This window comes from Hesperophylax consimilis, chromosome 17, assembly GCF_061612785.1.
Source record: "Hesperophylax consimilis isolate HC1 chromosome 17, BYU_Hcon_1.0, whole genome shotgun sequence".
In the NCBI taxonomy this organism is placed as follows: Eukaryota; Metazoa; Arthropoda; class Insecta; order Trichoptera; family Limnephilidae; genus Hesperophylax; species Hesperophylax consimilis.
In genome coordinates, this window is record NC_142852.1 from 20,914,885 (window position 1) to 20,932,124 (window position 17,240).

Consider the following 17,240-nt stretch of genomic DNA (forward strand, 5'->3'; position numbering starts at 1 on the left):
TATATATCCAAACTCGTAATACAGGAAGACTGTAATGACAAAATCTGCTTCTCGTCCTCTTAAACCCCCCGGATATGATCATCTTGGCCATAACTCCCAGCTTTTGTTCCCAAATGGTAACATCAGCTCCCCATTTCCACTAAATGCCGTCTTTCCTAACAACAATACTTCGAACTGCAATTCCTTTATTCCTGATTCAAATGGCAATTCTCTAAATAACATAATTTCTAATGACAATTCTAATATTATTCAAACTCTCATCATGTTACTTATATCTATAATTAACATGATGAGTCCCTACCGCCAACGCTGCCTCTTTACTCTCCTCCTTAAATTCTCTTGTTTCCAATGGCTGCCCTGACAGCAGGGATTCTTCAGTGGAATAGTAGAAGCGCCTTCTCCAATAAGGCTGACCTCATCCGCCTTCTACAATTACACACAATTTCTATTGCTGCCATCTCTGAGACTTGGTTGAAACCGTCTCAGCTCTTCAAGGTGAGTGGCTACCAATGTCTGCGGGAAGACCGCATTGATGGGAAGGGTGGTGCAGCCCTTCTAATCAAAAACTCCCTGTCCTTCACCCCTATTTCCATTAAACCCCCAGATTCATCCTTCCAATTAGTGGCAGCTACTGTCTCTAATATTACATTTGTATCCCTCTACATTCCCCCTTCTACCCCATTTGACACTTCATTATGGACCCACATGTTTAGAAAAATATCTTCTCCCCTGGTCATTCTGGGTGACTTCAATGCCCACTCACCTCTCTGGGGTTCTTCATCAACGGATCTCTCAGAAATCAAAATAATTGACCTTATGGACTCCTTGAACATGTGCCTTCTAAATGACGGATCCCCAACAAGGTTAAGTCTACCTGGGCAGAGCCCTCTTGCGGTGGATATAACTCTTTGTTCCCCAAGTATATATCCACTAATTTCCTGGAGAACTTCATCAGACCCCTGCGGCAGTGACCACTATCCTATTATTCTAAATCTGGCTCAAGGGTTAAATACTAACCTCTTTAAAAGCAAGCCAAAATTTATCACAAAAAAAGCCGACTGGTGCCATTTTAGAGAATCTGTCCAGGGTCACACCCTTTCCATGCCTACCCCTTCTTCAGATAACTGCACCTCCTCTTATAAATTTTGGTCTGATTCCATTCTAAAATCTACAGACAAGTCTATTCCCAAATCATCCCCTGTTGGCACGAAGGCTCACCCTCCCCCCTGGTGGGATGAAGAATGCTTTCGAGTGCTGAAGGAGAGGAAAGCGGCCAATAAGACATACTGCCAACAGATGACAGTGGAAAATTTCTTGAAAGCCAAGAATGCCCAAGCTGTTGCTAAACGTACATTCCGTTTAAAAAAAAAAACAGCTGGCGTAATTTCTGCACTAATATATCCCCTGCTACTCCGGCGGGGGAGGTTTGGTCCATTATTCGCAGGTTTAGGTCTTCCTTTTCCATGCCGAAGTCATCTCACAATTCTGGTATTTGGATTTCTGACTTTCTTTACAAAATTGCTCCCTCCTATGTACCTAATCTTGACGAAGTGCCTGTTTTATGTTACTCCCCAAATTCTTATTCTCGGTTAGATGCTCCATTTTCCATAGACGAGTTAAAAAGAGCCACGGAAGACCTTAAAGACTCAGTTCCAGGCAATGACGAAATCTTGAACATATTCATCCGCCACACTGATGACGATTCCCTTTCCTACTTTCTCTCGCTCATAAATATCTTCCTGGACTCTGGTATTATTCCCCCGGACTGGAAAATTCAAAAAATCATACCCATTTTCAAAAGTACCAAAGATCCAAGTCTAGGCTCAAGTTACAGACCGATTGCTCACTCTTCAACACTTTGCAAAGTAGCTGAAAGAATGATTAAGAATAGATTAGACTTGTTTGTAGAGAAAAATCATATTCTTCCCCCTTCCCAGTTTGGATTTAGAAAGGGTAAAAGTACCCTTGACAACCTTTCCTCTCTTGTTACAGATCTCAAATTAGCGTTATCTAAAAACGAATATTGTATTGCAGTATTTTTAGACATCTGTGGAGCATACGACAATGTAAATATACCGATTCTTAACCCTTAAATGCATGATTTATTTTTTTTTCTAGAAAAAAATATATTTTGTAGATATGTACATGCATATGCAAGGAAAAATAAAGCAAAAAATAATTTGTAATTTTTTAATGGTATTTTATTCAAAAAAACAATTGTTGCAGTTTTACAACACCATGCATTTACTAGAATTTAATATCAAAAATTTACTTATGAAAATTTCTGAAACAATTTTTGTCTTTTGTAAGGCACAGGGCTACTTCACATTTCTCACACTTTGTTTGAGTGCACCCAGGCATTTTGCACCTGCTTCGAACACAATTATAGGCCAGTGACCAACATTATCTGTCCTTATGTCCTTAGGTGGAATATGCTGAACTGGTCCTCGCCTTTTCTTGGCTTCGACTTTCATCGGAACACTGTCACTGGTGCGGGGTCTTCCTCGTTTTTTACAGAGCTCGGATGCATTACCAACTTTGCTCAGTACCTCTGCTAGTTCCAGTCAATATTGACACAAATTCAGAATCGATGAATTGGCTTCAGTCTCTTTCAAATTTTTATAAATAAGCCAAGAATTTATTACCGTCATGTCCATTAGGTGGTAAAAGATACGCAGATACCACTTTCGACTTCTCATTGCAATACGATACCTCCCAATGAAGCTGTTCATGAGGTCGACTCCGCCCATATGGGCATTATATTCCTTTATTATGTGTGGACAAGAAATCTTGATCCTAGTCTTGTTTATTTTGTCAAACCTTTCTACTTGGGAGATAGGTTCTGCTCCGACATATGAGGATAGAAAAGTGACAGCTTTATTGTCCTTCCAACTAACAGATGTCAAATCAATGCCATCATAGGTAGTCATCTGTTCTTCATAAGTACCACGGGGAACAGATTTCTTCATTAGTATTTTTTTATCAGGCAGTTTACAGTTAACAAGTCTGTTAGGTTGAACAGTACCCAGGCTAAATATACCTTGCTTGGCAAGATGGGTAACTAACGGTACAGACGTTTAAAAATTGTCAAAGTAGATGATATGGTTTACATGCCTTGGGACACCTCTAGCTAGTCGGATCACAACATTTCCCACTGGTCCAAAATCTGGTTCATCTTGAAACCGCTCACTCTCTTGACCAGTGTATATTTCAAATGTGTGGGCATAACCTTTTACACTGCACATGACAAATAATTTGAACCCCCATTTATGAGGTTTCTTTGGTAAATACTGTTTCATAAAGTGTGCCACCTTGGTGGCACACATCTGTTCATCGATAGACAACCTTTGTTCCATTGGAACTGATGCAATTTTTTTTATTTAAATGGCTAATGATAGGCCTTATCTTATGGAGCCTATCATGTTCTGGATGATCTTTGGGTAAATGTTTATTATTGTCGTTGAAATGGAGATATCTGCGAATAGTCTCAAATCTGTTGAGTGTCATTATTTTCTTGATTGGTTCAAAACCTACAGTATTAGACCAGTATAAACGAATGTTGGGATATTTTATGACAGACATATATATCAATATTAACATGAACTGTCTAAGTTCATTTTCATTCAGTAATAATGGCATTGTCACATTTTTTTGAACTGCATAGAGATTAGACTCTTCAACGATCCTCTGAACTATTTCTGTTGTAACAAAATGTGAAAAAAAAACTATATGGAGTACCAGTAGCTTTTGGATCCCTTAGTTCAGGTGGGTATGTATTATTTCCACGAAAAGCAGTCTGGTCAGGATTCATAACAAACGCTTTGGCCTTCCAAACAAGTCCCTTCATAGTCGCACGACGACTGGCTTGCGTTGTTGAAGGAAAGGAAACCTGAGGCACTTCATCATGTGCAGAGGTTTTGTTTATCACTATATCAGACTCGTCATTTTCCTCCACTAAGGGATTATTAAGGTGAAAATGATCAGGGTCTTCTTCATCAGACTCTTCGAGATCATCTTCAGACCTCTCTCCGTCATTTATTTGTGCTAAATATTCTTCTATTTGCCTTTGATTCAAGGATGACATCTGAAAAATAATAAAAGGCGCGATCAAAACCTAAGCAAGCATGTTCTCTAGTAAATGCATACAGTTGCAGATTTACAACATAAAAAAAACGATATTTCCAAAAAAACCTAAAACAATTTCTCAAAACTAATAAGTGCACCGGAAATAAGATGAGTTATTACATATGAGAATTATATTATTGTATCTACTTACCTCAGAAAATCAGAATAATAACTCAAAACAAAACTGTAATTCTAACCTCCAACCAATTTTTGAGAATCTTCACTTTGTCAAAGAAAAAGTGACATTTGACAATCGCGAAAGAAAAAAATGGTGTTGCCACTCGATAAAATATATTCCCTTGAATGTGAAAATTCTACAACGGCATGCATTAAGTATAAACAAAAGAGTTAAAGGTGGTTTGAATGGTATGTTGCAGTTTTGCAACAATATGCATTTAAGGGTTAAAGAAAAGTTACTGGCGATTAGTATTCCTCCTAAATTGGTTCAATTCATTATCAATTTGCTCTCCGAAAGAACTGTTTTTGTAGATGGATCCGAATCCTCTACCCACATAAAACAAATTTTCAAAGAGATCTCTCAAGGGTCTGTCTTAAGCCCGATATTGTATAATATTTACACATACGATCTGGAAAAATCTATTAATTTCATGTGCAACATATTCCAATATGCTGACGACTTAACGTTTTACAAAATATCCGCCAATCTTTTCATCGCAGCATCAGCAATTAACAACGCTCTTAGAAAACTCTTGGCTTGGTTAAATAGTAATGGTCTTGAACTTTCCCCTGCCAAAAGCGAAGTTGTCATCTTCACTCGTCGACGAAAGCTTCTGGATATTCAGGTAATATTTGTCGATGAAGTGATCCCTATCTCGAAGGAAGTTAAGTTAATTGGAATGTTTTTGGACTCCAAGTTTACTTGGAACTCTCATATAAATCACGTTGTTACAAAATGTGAAAGCAACATCAATCCGCTTAGATTTCTAGCAGGAGTGTGGTGGGGATCCCACCCAGCTTCTTTAAAACTTCTATACAATGCCCTCATCCGAAGCCATCTCGATTACGGATCTTGTCTGTTTGATCCAATGTCCACGTCAAATTCTCATAAATTAGATAAAATCCAGTCAAAATCACTTTGCCTTGTCTTAGGAGCCATGAAATCTTCTCCAATCAACGCAATGCAAGTGGAATGTTGCGAACCTCCCTTACATATAAGAAGGCGATGCCTGGCAGAAAAATATGTTTACAAAATATGTTCAATAACATCCCATCCCTTGATTCCTATACTTCAATCGTTAAAGTATGAGGTTAATTCAAATCACTTTTGGAAAAATCATACCCCCCCCTTTTTTATGATTGCTACAACTCGTTCCTGGATTTATCTACACACAAACTTCCCAAAGAATGCTCCATTTTCTCTGCTGAATGCATAGCTATCATAGAAGCTCTTCAACTCGTCAAATCATTAAATATTAAAAACGCACTCATCCTTTCAGACTCGCTTAGCTCACTACAAAAAATAAGCGCATCCCCACTCAATTCCAGTAGCGACTCTCTAATCTGCTCGATCAGGGACCTACTGCATTCCATGTCACTGGTTCATGCATCAGTGGTCCTAGCCTGGATACCGGGACACATCGGTATTACTGGGAATGACATGGCTGATCATATTGCTAAGGAAGCCACTAACCCATGGTCCGTTAAGTGATATCCCTATTCCGGTTAGAGACCATGTCCCTATTCTAAAAACTAAGTACCAACTCCAATGGTCTTCTGAATGGAAAAAATCTTCTCTGATAAAAGGTCACCAGTTCTCATTTATTCAACCTTCTATTCCTGTTAAGCCCTGGTTTCACAAATACATTACCATGCCTAAAAAATATATTTCTTCCTTAACCCGAATGCGGCTGGGTCACACTTGTTGTCTTAGCCATCTTGCCAGGTTCCACATAGTCAGTTCGCCGTACTGTGATTGTGGGTCAGAGGATACTCTGGACCATCATTTTTTTGAGTGTCCTATCAATGACCAATTTCCAAACTTCATGCATGAATTGGTAAAACTTGATATTAAATTGCCTACCAGTATACACTGCCTTCTTAGTCTAAACACTACTGAAATTTACCATTTGTTGGCAAAATTTTTTTATAAAAATGGCCTTAATATCTGACCATAACAATAAATATAAACCAAATTTCTTTCACTTTCATTTGTTCAAGTTCCTATTTTCATATTTATTTTTATCTATTTTTACTAATCCCAACTCTGCATATTTTGACTGAGTTAAAACACTATTCTTTATGCATTTGTATATTTTTCTTGATTCTTTTATTGAATTTGTTTATATTAATTTCATAGTACTGTTTAAAAAAAAAATAATGCTTCTAATTTTGGAAAAATCTGTTATTTTAAATAACAAAAAATGCCCACTACTATTGTGCACAGGTTCCTATTTTTATAATTTTGTAATTACCTATTATTACCAGCTCTGTATTGTTTTTGTTAAATTGTGTTTATATTACACCCATGTTATGTTTATGTTTAAGATATGTTATGTTCATGTTATGTTATGATATGTTTTTGTTATGTTCATGGTATGTTTGTGTTATGTTTATCTTTATGTTTTATAATCACATTTGTTTACTCCCATATGTTGTGTTTGTTTATAAGATTGCCAATTTCATAATTCTGTTTTTAAAAAAAACGCTACTAATTTTAGAAAAATCTTTGGTTAAATAACGAAAAGCGCCCACTTATATTGTACACAGGTTCCTATTTTTATAATTTTGTGATAATCTACTGTTACCAGCTCTGCACCGTTTATGTTAAGTATGTTATGTTTATGTTATGTTATGTTTATGTTTATGTTATGTTTATGTTATGTTATGTTTATGATATGTTATGTTTATGGTATGTTTGGTTTATTTATGTTACGTTATGTTATGTTGTGTAATCAATTTTATCCTGTAATTTGTTGTATTTATTAATAAGAAAAATGTTGTAATGTATGGCCAAGATCACTCTTAATGGGTGAAAGCCAATATAAAGAATAAAAAAGTATTAAAAAAAAAGTCTTGGTAAGCCGCAGAATAGTTCATTTTTTAGATGCCAAGACGTTACCTAGTAACAAATGTCAGATATGACATTTACGTAAGTAATTACGTACTTCCATCTCACAGAAAATTATGTGAATTGCCTAGTTTTCTCAGTGTGTGTTTTTTTATTCTTCAATATAAACTGCCAAAGCGGTTTGTCAATAGGTCATGTTCACAATATTAATTTAACAACAAAATCACACATGTAACAAAAAGACACAATAAAATAGATAAAGAATATTAACATTTTAAAGGGACTACAATATAGAGACATATAGATAAGGCAGTCAACATACTCATAAGTATACACAAACTCAAAGGCAACTGGACTATTAAATTCATTGAGCGATGATGTTATTTTGATAATTTATCTAAAATACACGAATAGTCCGGAAAGGTATTATAATATTATGATTTTATATTATAAAAGGCTAATAGTATGGAAGATCTACAGTCTCTCGATTAACGAAGTGTATATGAAGAATGAGTAAATGATGAATGTAAGTAAGTTTTAAGTAAGGGTGTTTGAAAGAGAGAGTACGAAAACAGTATGCAATATAGTTGTGAATGAGGAATACTTAGAGCAGTTGGATGAGTTCGTATATTTAGGAAGTATGGTCTAGAGAGATGGGAAGGCTGACAGAGATATTGAAAGAAGGGTAAATGCAGGTAACACCATTAACGGAGGACTGAACGCAGTTGGCGCTCACAAAAAATTGTCCAAAGATGCGAAGCTAGCAGTCCACAATGAAGTTCTGGTACCTACCCTGATGTATGGAAGTGTGGCATGGAACTGGCAGAGAAAGGATGAAAGTAGACTGAATGCTGTTGAAATGAGATCCCTGAGGCGTATGTGTGGTAAAATCATGTATTATCCTGTGAGAAATGTGGAGATTCGCAAGGAGTGCAAGGCTGATGTAAGCGTAATGAGATAGATTAAGAAAGGGATGCCCACTGGAGCGACCACGCGAAATAAATAATTTTGCCTCGATTGCTCGCGATATCCAGACGATCATTTTTTAAATTTTTCGCCAACATTAAATAAAACATAACATAGAATTTTTACACGAAGTCATACAAACTTATTATAGTGCTATATAGCTAATGAGTTAACCTGTATTTTGTTGTTTGTTTTATTTTTGTAGGATTTATAGAAAAAATATAAAAAAATCGTAAAGTTTATAATCGCGTGAATCCTGCGTATTTTTTACTTCGAAACTGCAGTGACAGGTACTTTTTCGAGTCAACATTAAATATTTTATATTTCTGTATGTTTTCTGTGGTTTACTTGATAATAAATGATACATGTCTGTGGAAAAAAGACTTGATTTTAACCGTAAACAACCTTTTAGAGATCGTGGGTGAAAAAATATTTTAAAGAATTTGATCACGGACTGTCCAAATGTAAAGAACTAAATTACTATATTTAGTACATTTAACACACTGAAATTGTATTAAATTAGAAAGATAATTTCATTGTCTACAATTACCAATAACAATTATTACAATTTTTGCCTTTTTTAACTAATTGAATAGTATAATACAGACAGTCTATTTTACAATGTCAAAATCGAAGCGCCGTTTTTTATATAATTGAGATCTAATACTGGATATTTATGACCATGTTTTTATATTGAATAGTACAAGAACAAGAAACAAGGTTTTTAATAAGATATATATCAAAGCAATACATATTACTAATCTTTCAGAAAATACTTTGTAAATTGCTTAAATTCCGTGTTATTTCGACATTTTTCCCCCAGAATACATGATTTTACAGCGTTTAAGCTCAATACACACCAGGTGAATTAACCTAGCAAAGTTGATGATGGTGATGAAACCTTTCATGTCAAACTTATAGGAGCTTAGAACGGTAATTAAAATCTTTATATTATTGTAGAAAGCAATCACTTTGTGGTTTGACATATTTAATAAAATAATTTTAGTTTTAAAACCACAAGTAGTAATAATTTGTACCCTGAAGATGCTTGAGTAAAGCGAAACCGGTCGGTTGTAAAAATTATTTAAAACTCGTGGTTTTAAAACAAAATGTATTTTATTTTATTAAAATCTTTATGATTTTTATACCTAAAAGTTGGGTTTTGAAAAAAAATAGTTGGGAGGGAAATAAATTATAGAACAAACAATTTATTTATTTATTACTTGCAATAAAAATAATTAAATTTTTTATTGGTGTCATATAATTTAAACAAATCAATATATAGTATCATTATGCCTCGTTCCAGAGTTATACTCTTAGTATCACCCTGGTGACAGACCGCCATTCAAAATTGAACATTGCTTGAAATGGTTTCATTATGTATAGTGACTAGATCTAAAATAGCCACTTTACTAGATATAGATAAATTGAAAAAACATATATAAAAAGACAAAAACAAAACAAGTAATGTGTACAATATACAGGGAAAAACGAAAATACCTATGCATTTTTCAATATGTATATTTCAATGATCAGAATTGAAATATACATATTAAACGTCCACCAAACCTTCTCCAAAAGGACCCCAAAATCGAACCTTTGGGAGCTTTGTCGTAACAACATTTTAATGAGATGTAAATACGCGGAAAGATTCTGGAAAGAATGCGGAAAGATCTGGTCACCAAACACACTATTGGCTATTCACCCAAGTACTTCACCACCTTCCTCTTCCCCATCTCCTTCTAACTTCAGTCTCACAACATACCCCCAATTGGAGATGCTATCACACAAAAAAACCTCAGGCGGCAGAATCGATCGCATTGCCTGCCTATCATCCTGGTCTTGTCTCCTAAGTTCTATGGCCAAAGCGGGGTGAAGTGCATTGCTAAAAATTTGAGATGGTTCTGGTAACATGCATAAAGTATCCTCGTTGCTCACTACGTGGTCGACGTCGCTTGCTTCGTCGTCCACGTCACTTGCGCGGCTATCCTTCATGTCCGTTTCTGAAACAACAAAAATCACAAATTAATTTAATGGGTCTGTATTTCAATTACGGACCGCCTCTGGTACGACGCTTAAAAAATAAACTAATAGCACGATCAAACGAATCAAATACTTGAGGCGGGCAATGTCAAGGGTTAGAATAACATCAGTGTATGTATGAGACGATGTATGCTTGTGAATAAAGCAAAGAGTTTGTCTGCCAAGACGGAGTTGTGTAGCGGTCCATAATTTCTGCCTACCCCTGCGGGGAAATGGTATGGTGGATTTGGTGGTTAGTTATTTAGTTTTATAACTTACGGTTCCTAAGTGTTGACTTTTCTTGATAGCGAGCTGCTGCGTCCACGTCGCTCGCTTCATCGTCCACATCGCTCCCGCGGCTATCCACCATGTTCGTTTCTGAAACAACAGAAATCACAAACTAATTTAATGCGTCTATTTTTCAATTACGGTCCGCACCCGGTAGAGTGTTTTAAAAAATAAACTCACCGTTTCCAAACGCGGACACTTCTTGGTAGAGTGGGACGTCCACCCACAACTCGCTATCATCACCCCACCGCGGTTCATCCCGTGATGTCCCAGGTAATGGAGTGAAGGTAGCGGGAGATGTCAATGTTGGGGGAACTGGTGAAGGTAATGTTGCTGGTGTCCCTAGTGAAAAAGGACACCCTATTCTCTCCGGAGATGGAATTCTGAAAACATATACATTAATCACATTAACGGATTGTTCTCATTCACGCGTGAACTGAATCTGTAAAAAGCCAGTAGGTAAAATAAATGAAAAATCAACATCAGTGTCTTGGACAGCTTCGATTCTACCTCATGTGTACAATGCACATATAACCAACGCTAATCCAACTCACTCTCACTGTTGCAGAACACTCAGGAAAACAATAATATTGTATCATGGATATTTAAACACGTTCACTTACTTTTTTTTGTTTTTCTTGGGGGCGCAGTGGGGAGAAGGATCTGCGCCGCCTGCTTCTGGAACTTTCTGAATTCAAATTCCAGTTGGAAGGAAGCAGACTGGGCCCTTACTGCCTTTTGGGCCTTGGCGCGATCCTCTCTCACCATTAGTAAAGCTGGATCACTGTTAAAATATAAAAAAAATATATGATAGCACAACACAGATCCACAATAAAAGAGCAACTTTAAAAATATTAAAAAATACTAACACTCCATACCGAGCTGTAGCTACAGCTCCTCGCCTACGTCCACGACCTCGCCCTCGTTCTGCAGCTAGTGCTGATACTGGAGCGGCACCAGCGGCTGGCCCAATCTCTCGTCTCCCTCTGCCTCTCATCAGTCCACTATATATTTTAGGCTAAGCTTCGGTTTATGGGTGAAATTCCTAAAAATTAAAACTAGTTATTTTTATACTAACTTTGGGCCGGGGAATCCGAATCTGGAAGAATTGGGTGGCGGCAAGCAATATTAACTGAATTACACGACTTTAAAATTTCGACGCACAAACAATTTAACTGGCCATTTTGAACGCTTTCTGACAATAAAACTAGTTATCTTTATACTAACTTTGGGACGGGGAATCCGAATCCGAAAGAATTAGGTTGGGGCAAGCAATATAAACTGAAATATACGACTTAAAAATTTTAGATGCAAACAATATACAACGGCATTGCCGATGCGTTTTTTTGACAGTAAATCCATAGAAAAATAACCAAAGATATATAAAATTAAGTGTTGCTAGTAAGCAATAATATCAAAAACGTAAAATAACATGTTTATAATTTCAGTAATATTTCATATTCAAACAGTTAGATTTAGGTTTATTATCACGAAAGGTGAGTTTTTATTTCGGGGGAGACGAAAAAATATGCATTTTATATTTTAATTTAACATTATTTCATTTACGTAAAGTATTCAGATACATTTTATTCACTTTTGTAACACAAACCATGTTACACAAACCTAGCGTAGCCGCTAAACTACTTGAAAACTGGGATGTTTTCTTGCCTTGACGCGAGTAGGCGCTACGAAGGGGGCACTTTCTTTTCTAACACAAACCATGTTACACAAACCTAGCGTAGCCGCTAAACTACTTGAAAACTGGGATGTTTTCCTGCCTTGACGCGAGTAGGCGCTACGAAGGGGGCACTTTCTTTTCTATCACAAACCATGTTACACAAACCTAGCGTAGCCGCTAAACTACTTGAAAACTGGGATGTTTTCCTGCCTTGACGCGAGTAGGCGCTACGAAGGGGGCACTTTCTTTTCTATCACAAACCATGTTACACAAACCTAGCGTAGCCGCTAAACTACTTGAAAACTGGGATGTTTTCTTGCCTTGACGCGAGTAGGCGCTACGAAGGGGGCACTTTCTTTTCTATCACAAACCATGTTACACAAACCTAGCGTAGCCGCTAAACTACTTGAAAACTGAAATACGTAAATACTTACGTAATTGAAATAATGTTAGCAAAATTAAAATATAAAATGCATATTTTTTCGTCTCCCCCGACATAAAAACTCACCTTTCGTGATAATAAACCTAAATCTAACTGTTTGAATATGAAATATTACTGAAATTATAAACATGTTATTTTACGTTATTGATATTATTGCTTACTAGCAACGCTTAATTTTATATATCTTTGGTTATTTTTCTATGGATTTACTGTCAAAAAAACGCATCGGCAATGCCGTTGTATATTGTTTGCATCTAAAATTTTTAAGTCGTATATTTCAGTTTATATTGCTTGCCCTAACCTAATTCTTTCGGATTCGGATTCTCCGTCCCAAAATTAGTATAAAGATAACTAGTTTTATTGTCAGAAAGCGTTCAAAATGGCCAGTTAAATTTTTTGTGCGTCGAAATTTTAAAGTCGTGTAATTCAGTTAATATTGCTTGCCGCCACCTAATTCTTCCAGATTCGGATTCCCCGACCCAAAGTTAGTATAAAAATAACTAGTTTTAATTTTTATGAATTTCACCCATAAACCGAATATATTCCTAAATTAATTAATCATAAAACGAAATCATCGAAAACGTATTGTGTAGTGGGACCTTAATTCCAGAAATGGCCTAAAATGGCGAATTTATGTTCATAAATTGCTACAGATTTCAAATGCAAGTTACTTGTTTAAAAAACACCTAATCTATATAAAATTTATATTTTTCTCTTTGTTAAGAATCACTATAATGGAATAACTTTATTTCCAATGCACACATGAATTAATTAAATCGATTTTTGTAAAAACAAAACACATTCTGTAATGGCGTCGCAAAATTTCACATTTGGTTTTAGAAATGTATTAAAAACAGTAATTTTTTATATAATAGAGTTGAAAACACGTTAAATAGTTATGCAAATGATTAGCAGATACACTGGTACAGTAATATTAAATTAAAATGATATACTTACGACATTTCAATGATTTATATATCTGACAGTTGTAAAATGCACGCGAAACAAACACAGAGAATTTCTGAATAAAATGGGCAACTTGAAATTTCCATAGAAGACGAATTAATCCTAGGATATGCGACATCTATGTTTAAACGGATAAAGCATTTCAATAGCTTCGTATTTAGTGCAAAATGCTAGACGCGGGAAGGGCTCAAAGTTTAAAATAAATATTTTTCCGAATCACGAGATAATTTGCATTTTTTTTTCAATAAAGCAATCGGAGGCATTTAAATTGGCGCTTTTATATTACCAAAAACAATCTAGTGGTTAGATGGTTTGGGCAAGTAGAGCGAATGCGCGAAGAAATGAGTGTTAGGAGATATTATGCGAATGGTAGCAGAAGTCGGGAACACCAGAGAAAGACATGGCACGATCAAGTGAATTATCGAGTCGGGCCATGTCAAGAGTCAGAATAATGGAAGAGTATGTATGAATGTGAATGAGGCAAGAAGTGTTTGCCAAGACCGAGTTGTTTAGCGGTCCGTCCACTCTGCCTACCCCTGCGAGGAAACGGCGTGATGGTTAGTTAGTTAGTTAAGAGGGATTTTTCAACGTCAAAGTAAAGTTTTCAGAGGTTTGTTTGTAATAATTTCATGAATAGTTCATTGACTCCAGCAAAAAAAAATACAATTTAAAATTAGTATCCTCTCAAATAGCATCATCTACGATCGGAGTAAAAAATTAAGTAAAAATTTCGTTAGCTTTTTTGTACACGGGAAATATATATTTATCTTGTTTTTAAAACAGTATTTTTTTACGGGAAATAAAAAAAATATCATGTAAAATAGCGAATTTGAAATACACAGAAAATAACTTACCCGGTTTAGCAAAAGAACCCGACACCATTTTGAAAAACGTAGAATTTCAGACCTCTGTAACACTTTCACAAAATTTTTATGAAAATATTGTTCTACGCGACAAATTTAGAGTTATTTAGAATAAGCGTAAGAGATAAAATGGAGGGGCCTTATCTGCTGTACATAAATATTAATGAAGCCTAAGATTATCAACAACCTTTATTTTTACACCAAACTAACGCTGAATAACTCGACTTCAACATTATAAACAATATAATATAATGAAAATAAGTAAATTATTCAATATTTATTGAAGTTGGCAACACTCAAACGTTTGCTGTCAAAAATTGCTTAACGAAATGTCAATATTTTTATTTAAAATTTCGATAACAAAGTAAACAAATTTGTGTTTTTTTCTTCCCTGTCTTTAAAATGACTTCACCCGAACAGTTTGTTAGTAAAATTTTCGAGCAAGTGGCTGGTAAAAATGTATGCAGAACTTGCCTGAGGAAATCTTCTAACATGAGACTTCTAGATGACAGTTCTATACTAAATTTGCGTGAAATTTGCTTTATGGAGGTAAGTGAGATATTTGGTAATTCGTCGAATTCGGCTGCATGTAAAGGCTTTTTAAATACAGCCACACTTGATTTCAACTTCTCTAAATAGTATAAAATAAAGTCGCTATCCGTGTCTGTCTATTTGTGCGCTTAGTTCTTCTAATTTACCCACCCGATTTTGATAGAGTTTTCACTATCATGTAGAGAATTTCTTCCGGAAGGTTTACATATATAATACGTGCATATTATATTTATAGAAAGTAGAGAAAAGTCGATGTTTTATAATCAAGTCTTAAAAATATATTTTGGAATATACATTAAAAAGCTGGCTAAACCGTATGAGATTTAAGTACCTATAGAACAAAGATTGCAATAAATTTCTTACAGTAGGGTAATCTATTAAACCAACCGCCCGTTTCTGCGCAGGTTAAAGTGTTTTTTTATTTATTTTTTATATTTTTAGCGCACTTGCGATTTGTACAGCAATTGTGTACAAATCCAAGTATTCCAGTATCTGCAAGCCCTGTACAGTGCGCCTAGCTTTTGAGAGGCTAACTTTCTCAGACTTCGATTGAGACCCGTACCTGAGCTGTTAAGAGGGTTTTATTAAATAAAACACGGTCTTTTATACAAAGAGACAGAATGAACTGGTGTTTATTTAATAAGTACTGTACACACAGATTGCGTTAGTAGTATTTAGATATAACTAAAATAATAGGTTTAAACTTTCCCTTACTGTGCTAAAAAAATCCACGCGTTCCGGTGCTGTGTAGTCAATACACATCTCAAAATAAGCTATTTAATATTGGAAAAATATGAATATTCATAGCTAATCGCTTATGTTTATTATATTTTATATCAAAAGTGATAATAATTATAATTTAATTGCTGAAAACATGAAAAATCCATCGGCAGATGCTAAAAAAACGTGCGAGGGGTCCACATTTAACGACGGCCCGCAACCGACTGGCTAGCGGCTGGCACACACACAGCTATGTGGTCGTACGTATCGATGGTCTAAATCAAAATACAACTGCGGACGTATGGATTTCTCATGTTCGCGCACACCGAACTAAAGCGGGACATCAATAGCGTGTCATTTCCTCGCACACTCTTCGCGTAGCAGTATCACACGATTGATTGTATTGGTGTATTTGTTCCCGATTTTTAACAAAAATCTCTGATTTTTAATTAAATTTGAAAACTATGTAAAATATTATTTTTTAATTCAGTGCATAAATGTATAACGGAGGAATACCTAAAATCTGAACCCAGAATTTATTATATTTATAGAGTTATTAAAGTTATTAGAAGCAATGTGTAGTAAATACACACCACAGATAAGGAAAGGTTAACTGTCTTTTATAATAACCAGATAAAACAGACAGTTATAAAATAATAGGTTTGGTTGGGTTAGGTTTGTTTAGGTTAGGTTAGATAAGTTCATTTTTCACCATATTTTATTTTCAACGTTTCATTTTGTCACTGTTTTTTCAAGGATCCATTTTTCATTATTATACCTCTCCAGGTTGTCCTTTAATTCAGTTTGTTGATTCCAGCTATCCCCGGAAGATAAAGTCCTCAAAATGTGCATTCCTTGCTACCACCAGCTGTTCCGAGCGGCCCAGTTCAGAAAAGGATGCCTCATGACCAGCCGAACCTTGCTAAAATGGGCGCAGATGCAGTACAACTCCAAACAGGTTAATTTAGCAATTTATTTTAATCCGAGAATACTCTCGTTCAAGCTGTCGTTCAGTGGAAGTCCTACATCGTAGATCGAGAGTTCCCTCGAGCCACTATTTTGCAAGTGTATCTACTTACAGTAAACTTTCTCAATAATCCGCCATTCCAAAAAACTAATGTTTGATGTTATGTCCAATTAAAACAAAATATGCTCAAAATTAAAACAGGTATATCTGAAAAATAAACAGCTCAAGAAGACTCCATTTTATAAACTTATTCAAACAAAAAACGTGGCAGAATGAAACCAACAGAAACGCATGCGACAGTTGCTAGAATACACAGAGGATATGTCTTAAAACTACAATAATGTCCCCTGGTGAGTAAAATGGTAAGCTCTAGCAAGTTAGACGCGGGGGTATATTGACTGCGCGTATACGAGTTAGATAACTAGAGCAAGTGTACTTGGCTGCGCCCTCCAGTCAAGGCACGCCAAGGACTACTGAATTTATCATACGAATACCGGCCAATTATAGAACTTGATTTTGGACTTTCAAATAGTAAAAATAACAAATCCGAAATTGAAAATGCAACTGTCGCCCTAACTCCAGGCTGTTGTAACTGTTGTGTACTTTTTTTATTAAGTGTCGGG

At 35.6% G+C, this 17,240-nt stretch overlaps 1 protein-coding gene across 2 annotated transcripts; it reads right to left on the reverse strand.

Annotated features, from left to right (window-relative positions):
* Positions 1-9,377: 9,377 nt before the first annotated feature.
* On the reverse strand, positions 9,378-13,565 carry LOC149416193 (uncharacterized). Of its 2 annotated transcripts, none has more exons than XM_089642073.1 (5): positions 13,507-13,565; positions 11,299-11,433; positions 11,053-11,213; positions 10,421-10,812; positions 9,378-10,122 (listed from the first exon to the last, which is right to left on the reverse strand). In XM_089642073.1, the coding sequence occupies exons 4-5, from the start codon at positions 10,509-10,511 to the stop codon at positions 9,821-9,823; spliced, it is 393 nt and encodes a 130-aa protein (XP_089498199.1). In that variant the 5' UTR covers positions 10,512-10,812; positions 11,053-11,213; positions 11,299-11,433; positions 13,507-13,565; the 3' UTR covers positions 9,378-9,820. Both variants share the same exon structure in this region, with proteins under 2 accessions (XP_089498199.1, XP_089498200.1).
* Between the last annotated feature and the right edge of the window lie 3,675 nt (positions 13,566-17,240).

What these genes read in the sequence shown, in the direction of transcription:
- LOC149416193 (XM_089642073.1), bottom strand. Translation starts at nt 10,511, where the DNA reads ATGGTGGATAGCCGCGGGAGCGATGTGGACGATGAAGCGAGCGACGTG. An exon ending in AAAGTCAACACTTAGGAACC is followed by an intron (nt 10,123 to 10,420) that starts GTAAGTTATAAA and finishes TTGTTGTTTCAG; the next exon opens with AAACGGACATGAAGGATAGC.